We start from the raw sequence: 17,557 nt of genomic DNA, 5'->3' as shown, positions 1-17,557 counted from the left end.
AAAAAAATCCCAGACACAATGCTTGTGAATCTTCTCAAACATTTTAATTGTAAATAAACAAAAATAGGTACCACACTTGGCATACAAAATGACTGCTCGTTGCGTGTGCAATTAAAACAGCTTAGTACCCCCATCAAGACAAAAAGGGTAAGAAAATCTTTAAACAAATACTTGCTTGTTCCAAACTTGTAATTTCAAATTCAACTACAGAAACTGCGTTCAAAAAAAGCAACATTTTTTGCCAGCTAATTATATCAGTATTTTACCTATGCTGTACATCAAAAATCACACACTGACTTCCAAAAGAAAAAAAGCTTTTGTCAGAATTAAAGAAGACTTCACAGATTTTTTTTCCCCAATGTTTAATCTTACTGCAGTACAGACTGTTAAGTTTGGTCATAGTGGCAAATTCTACAAGTTTTTTCTCATTTTATTTCAATTTCACATTGTGAAACAGATTTACATTTTTTTCTAGTAGAAAAGGCAAAAACTGTACAAAACCTAGTGTTTAATACAATCACTTTGTACCAATAAAAAATCCCACAGGTTTCTTCCAAAGATTACATTTAAACTCACAAAAAGCAGCTGAGAAAATAGGAAAGTCAGTCACGAAAGTATCTCAAATCAATTGAACAACCACAGTCTATCATAAGATCAAACATTTTGGTATTTTGATTTTGAACATTTCCACAGGTATTAGGGTGATTTCTGAAACTGAAGTCCACAGAAGAAAAATTAGTCAACACTGATCACTGGAGCCAAAAAAAAAGAAAAACCTAGAATTCACAATCGCTTGATGCTGACTTTGCAGATCTTAAAGTGGCAATTTTCCTCCCAAAGACTTTGAATGCTTCCTACAATAAGGGAGAAGAGATTTTATCTGGCTCAGAATACATCTATGGATTAAAAATAAGAATTACCAGGCAATGTGTGTTTAGACTATGGCAAATCTAATGACAGGATTACTAACTGCACTGAGAAATAAATTGCTTAAACCTTTAGGTAAGTGGCAGTATATCGCTTAAGGCATGTCCCATAAAATAAACCCAAAATGAGAGAGACTGTAAACATTGAAGATTATCTGGTTCTAAGAGGAAACGCTCCTTCCCTGATTTCACCTTCAAACTTTCCTTCTCATCTTAAACGTCTCCAAGTTACTTTGTTACACTTAAGCTGACAATTCATGAAGACTATAATTATTTGGAACAAAAAAGACTGAAGAGAAGTTATGCCTTTCGATTTTTGTAAATTAAAAAATTGCCTATACTGTATAATAAAATAAACTTGTTGCTGCTGTAATTCTCAGTCACTATAACTTCAAAATAAGGAAGCTGTCATCTGATTGACACGTGTTTCTATGCAAAACGCAAGACAAGGTTCTTCTGCAGAATACGCTTAGATTGGCTACACACAATTTCTTAAAAACGACAACCAACAAGCTCTATTAAGCCACAGCTTTGACAAGACCGATATCACATGTAAAGAAAAAAATGATTTTTAAAAGTATAGAGGTGTTAAAATATCAAATGCTCTTGATCACACAATATATACAGTACCTACACAGAAATGGAGTATGATTCCCAGACTGAAGGGATGTTACCAATTTTTTCCATGTCATTGAACTCAAGACAATCTCCATCTGTGGAAATTTTTTTTGTTACTCTAGAGCATTACTGAAAAACAAATGCACATCTCACTTCCACTGCACACAGGTGATGAATCACACAGATCTTTATAAAAAAAATTCCACCATAGTCTAAACACACAGTGATGAATCTTAATGGCACCTAAATTGTATTTGCCACATCGACACTTTAAAATAATATTCAACCAAATCTGCTTTTTATATCTTTTTCTCTGCAAGGTTAAACTATAGAGAAAGGGACATAAAAGGAACAAAAGATACAGAAAAACGTGACCAACAGCAACATGCAAAAGTTTTGGCACTATTTTTATTGTTTTTTTATTTTTTATTAAACAAAACTAAATCACATTTTGCTGAGGATTTTCAGTGCAGTTAAGAAAATAACATGCATGCAAGATATATACTAAACTAATTGTGACAAATTATGTTTGCTCATTTTAGAATATTTCACTTCAGACAAATGCTGATCGCCACACAAAAAAAATGAAAAAAAGTGCCTAAAGATGACAAGACACTAAGAGAAAAAAAGGCATTTCAAGTGTCCATAATAATGACGTCACTCGGTTAATAGAAACTCCCAAAAAATACATCATGCTAACTAACCTAGCACAAAATTACAAAGTCATCCTCAGTTTCAGCAAAATGTGACCATAGACATCCTAAAAAAGTAGAACTAACAAGAAACCACACACACACAGAAGTAGCTTCTATAAATTGAATTGGCTGCTTACAGACAAATACATTTGATGTGCTAGGAAGACTGCTTCAAAAAAAGAGAAAAGAACAAAGAAAACAAAAACAAACCTAAAACAAAGTGAACAAAAGTTTTTTTTTGCAAAATCTAGTGGTTATGTTAGGAAGTTCTAGAAAAATAGATTCTCTTTTTGCTTGTAACAATATTCAAATGTAACTTCAAATATATAACTTTTCATCGTGGTTTTGCAGTCTTGCTATCACATCTCGTTGGCAGCACACAAAACGACAGAAATGAAGAACAAAAAACAAAAACTGTATAATTAATAAGCGTCAAAAGTTAACAAGGTCAAAGGTGAAATTTCAAGCATCAGAGAAGCTCAGAAGACAAGGATTGGACGATGAACTTTTGACGTCACATCGACATGCTAGGCAAACGATGAACAAACGGGCACGAAGATATCTAGAATAAAACAAAACAAAACAGGGAGAACACCCTAGTTAAAGCAACAACTAAAAAAGGAAGGGACAAAAGAAAACCATAAATGATTCTCTCCGCATGGGGCTCTGTACATCCTCTAAACATTGAACAATTAATGCAACACGAAGGAGAGGAGGGGCTGAGCACATGCTGACGTCATTAACAGATGAGACAACACTAAGACAACACAGACTGCCGACTCGCTCAAATGAAACGGTGACGTGGCTTTTCCAGGGTGGGCATTTTGTTAAGGCTAAAAGGGGGGGGGGGGGGGCGGCTCTTAAGGTCAAAAGATAATAAATTGGTAAAGCCTCTGAGATCTTTACTACAGAAAACATCAAAAATTTGTATCAGATCGAAACTGAGGTATGCAATCTGGTATACCTAAAAGGTTGATTGCACTGGTGAAAAATATAAAATAATTTTGCTGCATGGAGCTGCTCAGATTTCAGTGACTTTGGGAATGTAATGCACCCAAACCTGAGGAACTCTCAGAGCTGTCAAAAAGAGCTTTTTTTGTTACTGATTTTTTGTGCGTGCTAGAGTGGTCTTCTGTTCGCACTAGCCCTCCTGGACAGTGCAGTTTTTGTGCTTCTTGTTTGGAAAACGAGTGGATTTGGTGGAGCTACAAGAGGAAAGGAGTGGCTCAGATATTTACGCTAGGAAACCCAAACCCCTTAGAAGCCACCAGACAACACCAAGCTGTCACAGAGCATCAGTTTCTGGTTCACGTTCATTCAGAAGAGGTGAGAAAAGTTTTTTAAAGGCAAAGTGACTGCTTAAATAAAAAAAAAGGTCTGTAATAACAGAAAAAAGGTGAAAATGTAAAACTTGTTAGAGGCCTTAGACTAGAGAAAAACAAAAATGTAAACCTGGCTTGTCAAAACAAATATTACAAAGCCACAACTTTTAATTAAGACTTCATCAGACCCTTTCGCCTTGTAAACATCTGCTGAAGAAGAGAACATTTGGCACATGACGAGCACAGTCTGCATGGAAGGCCAGTGACTTCACAAATAAGGACCCATTTTGTTTCCTGTATACTGAAACAAGTCTTTTTACTACTGGAAAAGGGTGAGGGGGCCAGGAATGGCTACAATAACACAGGGTTTTATTAACATGTGTGTATATATATATATTCACAAAATAAAAAGTTAAAGTGAATGTGTTGCATGGTCAGAGCAGTGTTCCCATGATGCACTGACCCCTTCGTTACTAATCTACACCCTGGACTCCACACTCTCCCCCCACGGTTTGTTCTTCACAACGTTTAACTATTTCTCCTCGTTTCACAGGGGTCACCCCCCTTCCAAAACGGAATGGAGAGCCGTTTCTTGGGGATGTACACATCAAGAGCAGGAAATTAAGACAGTCTGGTAACCATTTACTTTCTGCCAGCTTCAGATTGCCAGACACCTCATTTGCTCAGGCTACAAGGGTGCAACACAGCGGTACTCTAAACATGCAGACAGACAGCTGTGCCCCGGGCATGACAGCGACTGTGAAATCTCCACTCAAGAGCTCAAATGGTTTGGGATCTTTAGCAGCACTGGTTAAACCCTCCAGATAAATTTCACATTTTTCCCCCCACTGTGTACATCAACAATACACAACACTGAGTGAAAAGGGCTACATAGGTCAGTAGTTTAAACCTCACACATTTGAATATATTAACCAACATTAGGATTCTACAAAATACTGTCTTTTTCAGAGAAATAATTTAGGCAATAAATATACTCCGACACTCAGGAGCAGTATAAAACCTCTATAAAAATAGAAAAGGCATTACAGTTTTGTAATATACATCATCTGGACAACTTTTTCTCTTTGCATTTATATAAAAATCTCATTATATGACCCTGGAAGCCTAAGTATTCATTTAATTATTTCCCAAAACAGATAATTTACGTCACCAATTTGAAAAATACTTAGTGCTTTTATTTTCTATAATACAACTCACTCTGGAAATCTATATACGAAAGCCAGTGTTTCAACACAGCGCTCTGTGCCTGTGCCAGTAAAATCAGATTGTAGCTTCAATTTGAGAGGTAGAAGAGAAAACACTGAGGAGGAGTGCACATGACTTGAAAACTCCCCCCCACCCCCCACGTGAGGGAATACAAGGGATTTTGAAAACTAGCCGTGTGTCAATATTGTGCTGACATAGGCGAATGGAACCATGATCAGCCATTTCTTGAACTGGGGTTTGGACCAGTAGCTTATAGGCTTTCACACTAAAAACGTTATACTCCGTTACATTTAAAATATCCTTTTTTTTTTAACTCCATGGTTGTCCATAGCTACACTATCACCACTGCTGCAGCGAAACTATCCAGCCCATGGCAGGGACTGAAGATCGCTTTCCTGCTGCAGAGGGAGGGAAAAGAAAAAAAAATACTCCAGGAAGGAATACCTGGGGAGAAGCAGGGAATATAACTAGAGCTCAAATTGCTCCGTGAAATTTTTGTTCTCCGGCCTGGACCGATCACTCCTAACCCTCTACCTTTTATTTATTTTTTTGTTCTAGGAAAACCTGGGAGGCATTTCTTTATTCAAAGGGTTGTAGGAGTGTGGAACAAGCTACCCGGCCACGCTGTTGAGGCCGCTACCCTGACGTCCTTCAGGAAACAGCTGGATGAGATCCTCCAATCAATACTAACTACCAAATGGTCTCCTCTCCTGGTGTAATGCTTCTAAGGTCTAGCAGAGCCCTCTGCAGAATATTTCACCGGCTCCTCTATGAACCTTTGATTTCTCCTGGACAGCTGAAAGCAAGGTGACGGCACGTGTTCAAACTCGGCGACGGACCTCACTGCAGACAGGCAGCTGAACACGTGTGCCAGGAAGTCCAACGGGCGAACCCTAAGACCAAACTCTGACGGCTGCAGCGCCTCATGCCCAATAATTGTTCATGTGTAAAATTTACAATACTGATGTGTGTAATTGATGTACAAGGTGCATAAATGCGAGTCTTTCACGTCACAGGTGTTATTTGCTTCACTGGTATTTTGGGAGAATGGGGAAGTTACTGTACGGCAGCTGGAAAGTTTAGATTGCTTCGATTTGCACGGGACATTCCAATGCAGGAAAAATCCATACGATACATTATACATAATTCTGTGTGAAAATGCCCTGTGGCCCGGTTTTGAGAAAGGAAATGGATGTTTTGTGCTTCATGATTTATCACCAGCTACGTGTAGCTTTCGATTCTGAGCAATGAACTGCAAACACCTGCTTTTCTGCAACATTACTGGCCAGATTTCAAGCTCCCTTGTATAGATGATGCAGTCAAGTTGAAACCACTTTGAAGCAATTTAGATCATGAGCTCACTCTCATAGCACACCTTGTTTAACTACCTCATTTTAAACCCCTCTCAACCAAGCTATGCATGTGCTCATAAGTAATGTTTATCAGCATAACTTGTCATAATTAGCTTTTTCTTCCATGTCGCAGAAGTGAAGAAAACGGTCAGTTTTATGAGGAATCTTGAATTGCTTTCTTTGAAAACACTCCACAGGGGCAGTTTTACTAGAGGTTTGACATTCAATTCAGGGGTTAAAAGCAGAAGACATTTATTATGGCTACTGGCTTTCTTTGTGTAACATGCCTAACAACTTTAATAACTGTTACACCGCAAACTTCTATATGATATGGCACTTTAACTTAAAAAAAGAAAAAAAAAGTACAGTTTTTTTTTAAAAAAGTTGAAAACCACAACAGAAAAAAAACGTATCTGTTATTTAAATAGAACAAAATCTTAATTTTAACATTTGTTTTGTGACTACAGAGAATAACAGCAACCCCAGCAAGTGGAGCTCCAATAATATGCAAGGGGTCATCTATCTTTCCACTCTCAACTTACCAGGAAACATTTTCTAACCAAGTCCATTTGAGAGAAAAACGCTCAGTATGGCTTGCTGTCATTTTTGGATCGTTTTAGCTGGACTTTCAGTCGCTTCATGCCGATCTGAAAACCGTTCATGGATTGAATGGCCGCCTGAGACGAGACTGGATTGTCGTAACTTACAAAACCTGCAAAAAGAACATTCCCATGAATCACTGCACACAAGACGTTTCTACAACAGCCCTCTGGAAACTACTGTTTAATGCAACTGCGATTGTAAATTTCTAATTTAACACCTATATGCCACACCAACTTTGCTAATAGAGACAAGTGACCCAGATGATAATCCTGGGACACATACACGTAAACGGAAGATTTGGACCCTAGTTTTTTTTGGTTCCAATTGGAGTGTTTTCTTTCAGTTAGCAAAAATCAGGTGTTGCTGGCAGTTCAAAACCCTCGCTGAATAAGTCATGGCTTTCTACAAGAAACAGTAACGAAACAGGATATTGACAAAACGGCCATAATTCAAAGCTGGGACAAGCTCGAGATTTAAAATCGCAGGCGTCCCCATACTTCTTCTGTTCAGAATTAAGCACTTGCTGCTAGGAAAATAAAAGCAGCTTGTACATGCTCGCGAGCTCCAAAGGGCAATTTTCTCAAGAATCAAATTATGATTTCACCGCACAGATAAGTTCCAGCGTGGCTTTATGTCTCAGATAATATTCTTTCACTGCTGTGAACAAGCTTGCTTCACGGCCCACTGCTCATTTCCACACTACTGAGTTCCTCTGCAATGTCACTGAGCAACACATTCCGTTACGCAGACGTGCAAGCAAATGATCGATCGATAGCCTCTGAACGACATCTGCGTTTTAAAAGTCACATTCTCCTTAAGCAACAGTGCATGGCTGTCATTACATAAAACATGCTGTTACTGATGTAAAACATTTCCCAAGCGTGTCTATAGTGACGTTTTTTTGTGTGAAGACTTAACATTGAGAACGTCAGGCTCCGTCATGTATATTACAGACAACATGTAACATGCCCCAGGCAGCTGGTGTTCAGTGATGATTAAGAACAATCTAATGCTCAATTTTTAAGGCAGAGACAAAAACATTTCTTGCATTACTACTGTCATATTCCAATGACAGTAATGCATAAAAACAATCTTTTCTCAATAGCTGGACTTGCCACAGGAAATCCTCTTGACTTACCAAAACATTTGCTGAGGTTTGTCTGCTTGTCAATAAACACCTTGGCAGAGATGACGTTTCCAAACGGCATGAACATCTGGAGAAGATCCTGGTCTCCAAATTCCTGGGGTAGATGGTAAATAAACAGGTTCGCCCCTTCCGGACCTTGGAACACAAAACGACACAGGGGTTAAACGCACTCAAGCCCGCGTCTCGAAAGCTGGCTTGAAATTCCAGTCCCTTCGCAGCTGCGTCAGCTCTAACTGACCCGTATCCGCACAGCGGACTTACACCGAAGCCGTGGATGCGCTGACAAGGGAAGGTCACTGGCAAGGGTCATTAACCACCCTTGCCACATTTAAATCGTGCATGGCGTGCAGAAGCACAGAAAAGACTGATGCTAAAAGAACCACTTAAAATGACCTTAGAGGGCACCGAGAAAGCCAATGCAAAAAAAAAAACTGAACAAGTATAGCCAACGTTCAAAATGACCGTTGGCCGGAGTCATGGCTCGGACAAAGAGCTCAACCTACACCCTCGGGGAGTGCCCTTTTTTTAAGCCAGTATGACCACACTTCATCTGCAACAGGCTTTACACTCGCCACCAGGGGCTCGCCCGTCGGACACTTCATCCACGAAACTCGCTCTTTCAGTGGGAGCTGGGCCATCCACAGCAGCTCATCCAGGTGGATAATAATAATAATAATAATAATAATAATAATAATAATAATAATAAAAAAAATAATAATAAAATATTTTATATAGCGCCTTTAAAGGTGGCTTCTCAAAGCGCTTTACAGGATGACAATAACAATAAATAAGAAGACTACAACAATAAATAAGAAAATTTCACAAGACAGGACACAATTATAATTACAACAATACAACAATAACAATAGAGGAGACCGTGGAAGATGGATCCCAGCTCCGGCTGAACTCGAGCCACATTGCGGCCAAGGGAGGGAGGGGGGGGCCCCCGGCGGGCTGCGGAAGAAGCCACTTGCCTTCCTTCTGGCTCCCCGCGGCGCTGACGCTCTGCTGCGTGAGCAGGCTCTGGTTGTAGAGCGTGGGCAGCGCCGCCGCCGCGTACTGCTGGATCCCCGAGTACGCCTGGGTCAGGGCCTCCATGGTGCTGCCCGTGCCGTTCGAGAGGGCGCCGCTGCCCAGGCCTCCGTTCAGGGCGGCCATCCCTGCGAAGACACAACAGCCACCGCTGACAGCGATCCCAGCGCGCCCGCGCCCAGACGCGGGCGCTCAAGCCGACTGCTGGCCAGCCCTCGGAGTAGGAACTGTCGCCCACCTATCCCGCCCCCCTGGCCTGCTTTTGGGGGAAACAAAATTCGGCAAAATGCTCCCGTTTTAAAGATCCTCTCAAGACTGAGGAAAAACGGAGGTTTAGAAGATCTGCCAACAAATAGCCCTGGGTCTGTTGGGTCGACAGAAACAGAGGATCTGGGTTTATACATATATTAAAGAATAGGGGAGAAAATGCATTAAGTCAAGCGTATCGGACACGAATCTTACATCCTTTCACCACGAACTACCATTTGCTTTAGTAGTTCAAGTAGGTAGCTGCGCCAGTATGCGCACTGCAAAGGAACAAGTAACAGTTTATTCCACGCTGAAAAGAGACAACGTGTCTGCTGTGGAGCCTTCTTCAAAACGTTGCATTTCTTTTCTTCATGGAATAAACCTTTACCCATTCCTTTGCGTCAGTCGCTTTGTCTACAACACAAATTAAGCACTACCGAGTTACGGTTTCAGTTGTACCCTGTTACAAACTGCAATGAGCAGATCCAGTACATGTCCTAAACTCCCAGCTGAGGGTGTTCCCCAGCTGCTGTTGTAGTTTTCAGCTCAGAAAACGGCTTTGGCGCACACAGTTCTCTCACCTGCTAGAGACCCAACATTGAGCCCTGCTGTGGCCCCAGCGGCCAGGGACTGGAGCGCCCCCAGTGACGCCATCGGGTTCACTGAAGAGTTGGTACTAGACGTGGGGGAGGACCCAGCTACAGAAACACAAAACGTTTCGACACATGAGCTCCAGGTTTCAGTTCCATCGCTCAAGACTCTACAAAATAAAGCGGATTGCAACACACAGCAGAAAACGTTATGTTACTTCCACAAATAGTACTGCTCACTGTCCGTAAACCAATCAGTGACTGCATGCAGGATCAGTGGGATTACTGCAGCAATAGGGGTAGCAAAATCCCGTGCAATTCTTTCAGAAATGTGAACCATCACGGTTTCTGCCGAGACCACTGCTCTGCCAGCTGCAGAGTTCACTAACTAGATCGGCCTTCTACCTCCTTTTGGTCTGCAAACCCATCAAACAGTGATGCAAAAACTACCAACATACTCCAAAAAGGAGTTATACCTATCATGGGGTAAGGGGACTAACATAAATGAGCCTTCCTCACGCGTTGAGCTAAATGGAGCTGTTAGTTTTGCACCTCCCTTCAGAACTAGCAAACAGCCTTGCGCCTAAGGATACTTGAACAAAAACAACCAGGGCTGATTGGCTGGAGGCTTAAAGCTTATGAGCACCAATTTTCATCGTGGTGCTCAATCTGGTGAACAATCAAACCTGTGGACCCCTCAAGGAACACCCCAGGACTGTGTAAACTGCAGGTCAGACTATTATTTCAGAATTGCACTCAACCGCTCAATATTTACGTTTTTAACAACAAAAAAACTAAGATCTTAACCGTTTTGCATTGTTAAAAATGGTTAAAAATAAGAAAAGTCAAACAAACCCTTGTATGTATCCCAGGAAGATTGTGCCTGCTGTCCCGTACCTGAGCTGGTGAGCACACTGAGGGGGCTGCTTGAAGTAGTGAGCGCGTTTGAGCCAGTGGGAGTGCTCTGTGTGGCGCTGGCTGCAGCCGCCAGAGCAGCCAGATTCTGCATTGCATTTAACCCTGCAACACAGCACACACACGGGAGGGGACAGTTAGACCCTCCCCACGTAGACCTCCACCATGCAGGAACCCCAGGACACCCCCGCATCAAGTCTAAAAACAGAGGTCTTGCAGCTCCGACTTCTTTTCCTGTGCAAAACAAACTGTGCAAATGCATTCAGCTGTGTGGAAGTCTGGATCAATTTAGTCCTGTCCAGATCTGAACTACATTAGAGGACTCGGTTAGGAGGACATATCAAGTAATGATGCTGCTTGGGGAACACGTCCATTTAAGCAAAACGGGCCTGATGGCCCGTAGTTCATAAAAAGAAGCCGGGCTGGATCTCTCCGAAGTTAAAAACTCGCAAACTGCAGCCTTCGGTGTTTCAGGAACGGAGCGAGTCTTCTTTTTTTTTTTTAGCTCGCCAAGGCAGCATAACGAATCCCAGTGGGAGGGCACTCTCTGGGCACCAGAGAGGGAGGAGGGCTGAAGCATGCACACCTCCCGCTGAACAGCAGCGGGCAACAGATAGCCGCCCGCAACTGCAAGGCCGGGTGCAGGACTACAAGGACTTTCAAAGGACCGGGGTGAAACTCAGCCACGGCCTTCGAAGACAATAACAAGACACTTTTGGGGGAGAAAAAACAACAACATGCTCACCTACGTGCAGAAGGGAACAGCTATGACCACCGTAACATACCAACACAACCATTTCAGGGCAAGATTAAGGCATGCACTACAGAAAACAAAACTGTTCAGGTCAAGTTCTTCACACGCTCTCATTTTACAGCAGTGGGGCACAAAGACTATGTGTCTCCCTCTGTGATTTTACTAAATAAAAGCAAACAAAACTAGAAACCAAATCATAATGCCCACTTTCTTCTCCACTCCATGTAAAACTAATCATGACTGCACAGAGCAGTACTGCTTATGCTCATCATCTGTATAATCATCACCTTGGTAGAAACCTATTAAATACCATTCCCCACAGATTCTATCTGCAGGATAATCGTTTTGGGGAATGACTGGAAAACCAAGCCTGATCCATCAGCTTGAATATAATCTCGACAATTTTAGCTGGATACGGAGTTTCTAGCCCATTATGGCAGTGTTATTAGACAAGTGCATTAAATGCCACTCAGGATAAACACCAGTTACGCTCAGCCATGTTCTAAAGCACCATGGGAGAGAAATTGGTCTAAACAACACAACATTCTCCTGTCTCAGGCTATTCTGTGGTTATAACTATAGAGGAGGCCCTATTAAGCCATTATCAAGAGAGTCATGCACATGGAGCAATTAATAATGTCTTTTGCTCATCTGCTGCACAGCTTGGTCTGAGGGGGGAAGGGCTCACAAGATACAAAACCCTCTTACTAACATCTTTTTTTGTTGCTCAGGCGGTGGGGCCAGAACGGGCTGGAGAATTACCTGTCATTGGATGAAGGTTGCCGAGTGCATTCAGGTTCCCAGAAGAAGCAGACTGCTGAAGGAGCTGCAAATAAAGCTAGACATTACACCAAAACAGAAAACACAGAGAGGGTCAGGACTGCTTCCACTCTGGTGAATACTGGAGAAAAGAGAGAAACAGCAAAGGAGGAAGGCGAGTAAGAAAAAAAAACTCAGAAAAGGGAGAAAGACTGAAGGAAGAAAAGGCAGAAAGAAGTGAGAGATCCACAGCACACCATGGAGCAGCACTAACATCTGGGCCAGGCAGCTGTGTTGGAGTTCAGCATGCAGGCTGGGTGGAGATGCTCAGCCAATTTAGTCTTGATGTGGACTTTTAGATTCGAGGGGTTTTAGGGGATTAATTGCACACTGCAGCAATGCCGTGCCTGATCCAACAGAGCTTCATGACCATTATGCAAAAAAAAATCCCAAACAAACCAGAGAACAAAAACTTCACACAGTGGTCAGTCAAAACACTGCAAACCAAACGGCAAACAGAACACCCGTATGACGACCATAGACAAGTGGAGAAACAAGCTCCCTTCAGAGGATACCTACTGATTAAAAAGACATGCGTCCCTCCAAAAAGCATATCATATGGCTCAAGTCATAAAGCTGTAGCCCTTACTTACAGACGTGAAAATAAAATTAACGCAACCTCAGTTTTCTACTCAAGCTACGGAAAGCAGACTTATGCTGCTAAATTCCAATTAAAAAAAAAATCTACCGCGCAAATCCATAACCAATCCAAACCTTGCAAGACTGAAGTGGGGATTCCTAAATAACCACTAAGGTGACCTCCCCAGGTGCAAGCTACCTCCCTCACAAATTCAACCAAAGCACGCTTTAAAGACTTCTTTAAAGCAGTTTTTGGAAAACGAAGCAGGAAGACTTCTCTAGTTCGGAAATGTCCCCATCAAGAAAAACAGTAGCGCCTTTCAAGTCCATGAGACTGGACTTTTCCACCTATTTTTTGCTAATCCTTTCAGCGAAAGGAGTGTCTGCTCTTGAAATGACACTTACTGCTAGATACTGTGGCCCCAGGGAGTTGAGGCCTGTAAGATTCCCCCACATGGAGGCAGCATTGAGCTGCTGCATCTGCTGCTGAAGCTGCTGTGCAATTCTCTTCTGTTCTTTGTCCTTCTGTGTGTCAGCAAACTTCACCACAATAGGGGAGGAGCAGCCCTACACAAAGAGAATCGGGGAGGGAGAAAGAGGTCAATGTTCAGTCCTGTTAAAACACACGAAGCTGAGGGAGCTCAGGTCTGACCGATGCAGAAAAGTGTTGGGCGTCTCACTTTAAAAGGATCACACACAGCAAAGCAAAGGATACTATAGTTCTGAACAGCTGGGCAGGTATTAATGATGGTATTGTACAGCACAGGTGTGTAAGTCACCTGCTTACACTTTCCAACACCTCTACTGAAAATTCATTAGTAACACTTTGCTTTATAACCAAACTTTAACCCCCCACCTCCTTGAAACAGTGAAGGGTAAAAGTTCCAAAAGCTACCCTGAAAACAAGAAGAAATTCATCATTTTGGAGTAAGTCAGTCTAAAGAGTTGCCAAGCAGCTGAATAAATCTGAAAGACGCATCTGAAAAACGCACAGCAGTTTTGGAACCGTCTATCCCTTATTAACGTGCGGGGAAACTTGAACAACGTGACCCCGTGTGACTGCTCTGACACTCCCAGCCCACAGCTCCACAACAATCAATGCAAGCCTCCCTTTCCATGGCTAATTTCACGAGCAAAGTGAGAAACAATGAAATATACTGCTGGACTTTCCAGCACTTGGAAAATTCCTTCTCAATTCTGACCAGCTGTGCAGGGACATGAATTTGCCATCCCTCCTTTCTTCTTCACTGCTCCTGGCCAGATCGAGCCCTGATTTTCCAGTAAGACACTCCTAATGTAAATACCATTTCAAGTGCACAGGAGTTCGCTGCCAGGAAAGCAAACTGGCTTTAAGCTTCGAAAAACACTGGTGTCGAGTATTAACAGTTTAGCAGGCCCATTTTCACAGGCTAAGAAAGAAAACGTAAGGCCTAACACAGAAACACCGCGAATGGTTTATCTCCCTGATTTAAGGAGCACAAGGAAAAATGAGCCAACAGGTAATGATTTATGGTTTTAAGATTTACCTCCATAGTCTGTGACTGGTGCATTGCTTTTATAGCTGACTGTGCCATTTGTCTTGCTGTAAAGGTAACAAAAGCACATCCTGCGAACATAAGAAGAAGAGTCATTACAAAGAAGACCCTGATATATTTACTAGAAGACGGCATCTTTAAGAAAAATAAAAAACTACAAAAGTTTATCTAAAATTGGTTTTTATACACTGCACAATTGCTTGAGATAGCTGTGAAACGCTGAGTAAACAAGACAGAAGCACAACAGAACTGTGCTCCAACGTCCCACTGCTTTAGTTTGAGTAGAAGAGAGGCTTCAAGTGAAGCTGCCTTACCTCGACTCAACCCATCTGGTCCGCGCAATATTCTACATTCCTCAATCTGTCCGTAGGGTGAGAACATGAGCCTGATGTCGTTTTCATTACACTTCTTTGAAATCATTCCTATGAACAACTTCCTGTCTTCCACCGCTGGAACAGAACAATCAAACAGTAATTTTAACACCACTTGCTCGACATCAAAAGAGCACCAGAGTGAAATGCTGTCAACACACAGATTTCGAGATTTCACCCAAATGCTAAATCCCTTTGAAGAGACACCATGGAACAAACAAAACATGCCTGTGTTTTTTTTCCTCCAAAACTTAAAAACAGGTAACAATAGAGAAAGTTTTTTCCTCTTCATATAAAACTTCAACAATGAAGACATCCATATGTGGATGTTAGGCTCCATTAAAAATAAATCCACCAACTTAATAAAAGCGGTTCTACTTTTTATGATCGCGAGATTAACCATGATGTTCTTGGAAACCTGCATGAAGTGCAACAACAGCTCATACAAGTCCCAGAATCTCCGCCAAGAGGTACCATTCAGTCTTGCGTCTCTTCTGCGGCTTTTGGAAAAGCTCCACCCTCCACACCCAACCCCTCCACCTCCTCCTCCTCCTCCTCCTGCAAAAGGGGGAGGCCCCATCTGGGTACAATCCCAAGCGTGTACTGGTTTATCTCCAGCAGGAGTCCCTCCCCACAAACACGGGAGGATAAGGGGATGCTGGGGAGCCCCCATCCTCTTGGAGGAGCCATTAACAGCACTAACGCGTACGGCGCTGGGCGATTTCCACACTCCTTGTCCTCCCCAGGTGACCCAGTGTCCTAGATTGCCCTGTCGCCCTAATCGGCCACAAATCCAAACATTTACCATTGTTCTTTTCACTGTCCGCCGGCTTCATCTGAATAGGGTGATGCATCTGTTGGAGAGGAGAAACATCACAGGAATCAAAACAAGTACTCGACTTAGACGGCGAGAGACGAGGAGAGCGCCACAGTTTCAAAGAAAGAGCCACCTCCCATGATCCTAAACACTGCTCACTAATGTACTTAAAATACTGTATATCAAGCTTTCCCCATTTATCAGCTGAGTATTTTGAAAACTGAACAAATCTAGGAAGTGGAACTAGGCTGAGACAGAAAGAACCAGTACTTAGAACATGGCTGTTTGCAAGATTCAGGGAGAAAAAGACGCTATACAAAGACTGGTATACGGTACACAAATAAACCTATATTTAACACCGCAATCCACTTGGGGGGACTAAGAAGGTTCGAGTGGGGAGCTGCGCCAGCCTGAGATTAACAGAATAAGTAGGTTTATTCCACGTGGGAAAGCAGAAAGAACGAAAGAATGCAAAGTTTCGTCTGTGGGGCCTTCTTCACGCATGTAGAAGAGACACTGGCGCCACAGCCGAAACCTGGAATTGCCCTCTGTTTGAAGAAGACGGATACAGGAAGAAAAAGCTCAGGGGAACACCAGAGAAAGGGCCGTCTGCTGCAAAACCATTATTTGGCTTTTCCTAACCATCTTGGACTGTAAACCCGAAGCCACTATTTTTAAGTTCGGAACATCGGGCACAGAGCATCAGTGAACTTGGCTGAGGATGTTCAAAACGCCACTTTCAAACCGGAGAGCAGTCGGAGCGAGACCGACCCAAGAATGGCAGACGTCAGCAGCCTCCTCCCCGGTGGCCCACGTCTCAGTACCAGCCCGGCCTCGTGGCACTTACCCCCGGCAGGATCTTCATGTTGTGAAGGGCGTTTTGTGCTTCCAATGCTGCTTTACGTGTATAATAAGTTACAAAACAACAACCTGCAGGGAAAATAAAATGACAGAATTTAAATTCATCGCCATTAACCCCAATGACCTCACAGTACATTTTTACACCATTTCTAAAACAGATCTGGTTTGATTACCTGCACTGTAGTGCCTGCCCAGTAAAATGCTACAACTAGGAAATCGATTAAATCAATCGGGCAATTGAAGGAACAGAAGAAACTGGGAAAAGGTTTTAATGTGTAGGCCCATTTCATTACCTAAACAGTTTTAATCTCTTACCTGGCGTAATCTGAAAGGACTTTTAAGCAATTTCAGGCAAACACAAGAACGTCAGAAAGGTTACCATTAAAGTGAGACTCTTCGGCCAGGACAGTACAGGAATGTATGCCAGGGGCGTTTCCTGCATTTATGTGCTACCAGACAATTATTACAACCTTTCCACTATTGCCAGTTTTACAGCAAAGGTTTTATGGTCTCTCAGAATCGCCAGTCGCTGAAAAGCGAGATGCTGTCCCAGTAAGGTCGGCTCTCACTTCATTCCGGACAGCGAGGCCGTCATCCAGGACAAGGGCCTGTACATGCCCATTTCATTTGTTTAAAAAAAAACCTGTACTTTGAGGAAAACTGTAAAAGCTGCAAAAATAATAAAAGGTTCATTTCTGCTTTGAAAGCACGGATTTGCACCTCTTTCACAGGACGGCATTATAAGGCCCAGTCTGCCGCCAGACAGCGGTCGAAAAGAGGGCAAACAAAAATTTATCCCATGTGCTTTTTACACATTGCAGAATAAAGATGCCGAGGAGATTTAAAGGGATTTAATGGACTGAAAAAACATGAACTAGCTATTGGAAAAGCCCATTAACAGATGTTTAGCGCTTGGATTAATTTCCCAGGTCTACCAGAAATTTATAGCGTACGAACGGAACAGAAAGAAGATGGCAAAGTTAATATTTCTACATCTTGATTTTCTCCTAAATCAAAAGTGAACCTCTGGTACAAAACAGACAAGGAACACAAGTCATCTTTTGTGCTGACCCCAAGAGCTCGCACCCCCGCTGTTCTTAAAGACAGAGGTAAAAAGGCATGTTAGAAAATTCAGTCTTTTTGTA

General features: G+C 42.4%; 1 protein-coding gene across 12 annotated transcripts in view; it reads right to left on the bottom strand.

Moving 5' to 3' along the window:
* Window positions 1-22: 22 nt before the first annotated feature.
* celf1 (cugbp, Elav-like family member 1) overlaps window positions 23-17,557 on the bottom strand; it is a 56,229-nt gene continuing 38,694 nt past the window's right edge. For 6 of the 12 annotated variants that reach the window (XM_069181574.1, XM_069181582.1, XM_069181579.1 and 3 more), the window contains 11 exons: window positions 16,399-16,481; window positions 15,540-15,588; window positions 14,678-14,812; window positions 14,355-14,434; window positions 13,234-13,395; window positions 12,193-12,268; window positions 10,617-10,781; window positions 9,753-9,869; window positions 8,865-9,050; window positions 7,882-8,025; window positions 23-6,852 (listed from right to left, as the gene is read on the bottom strand). In XM_069181574.1, the coding sequence (XP_069037675.1) occupies window positions 6,725-6,852; window positions 7,882-8,025; window positions 8,865-9,050; window positions 9,753-9,869; window positions 10,617-10,781; window positions 12,193-12,268; window positions 13,234-13,395; window positions 14,355-14,434; window positions 14,678-14,812; window positions 15,540-15,588; window positions 16,399-16,481 (1,325 nt within the window). In that variant the 3' untranslated portion in view covers window positions 23-6,724. The remainder of the gene's footprint in view (window positions 6,853-7,881; window positions 8,026-8,864; window positions 9,051-9,752; window positions 9,870-10,616; window positions 10,782-12,192; window positions 12,269-13,233; window positions 13,396-14,354; window positions 14,435-14,677; window positions 14,813-15,539; window positions 15,589-16,398; window positions 16,482-17,557) is intronic. The other 6 variants (XM_069181577.1, XM_006642685.3, XM_069181578.1 and 3 more) reach the window with 4 other exon arrangements.

The sequence above is a fragment of the Lepisosteus oculatus genome, chromosome 21, assembly GCF_040954835.1.
Source record: "Lepisosteus oculatus isolate fLepOcu1 chromosome 21, fLepOcu1.hap2, whole genome shotgun sequence".
In the NCBI taxonomy this organism is placed as follows: Eukaryota; Metazoa; Chordata; class Actinopteri; order Semionotiformes; family Lepisosteidae; genus Lepisosteus; species Lepisosteus oculatus.
The sequence above is the reverse complement of the archived record's forward strand: the minus strand, read 5'-3'. Positions and strand labels throughout refer to the sequence as shown.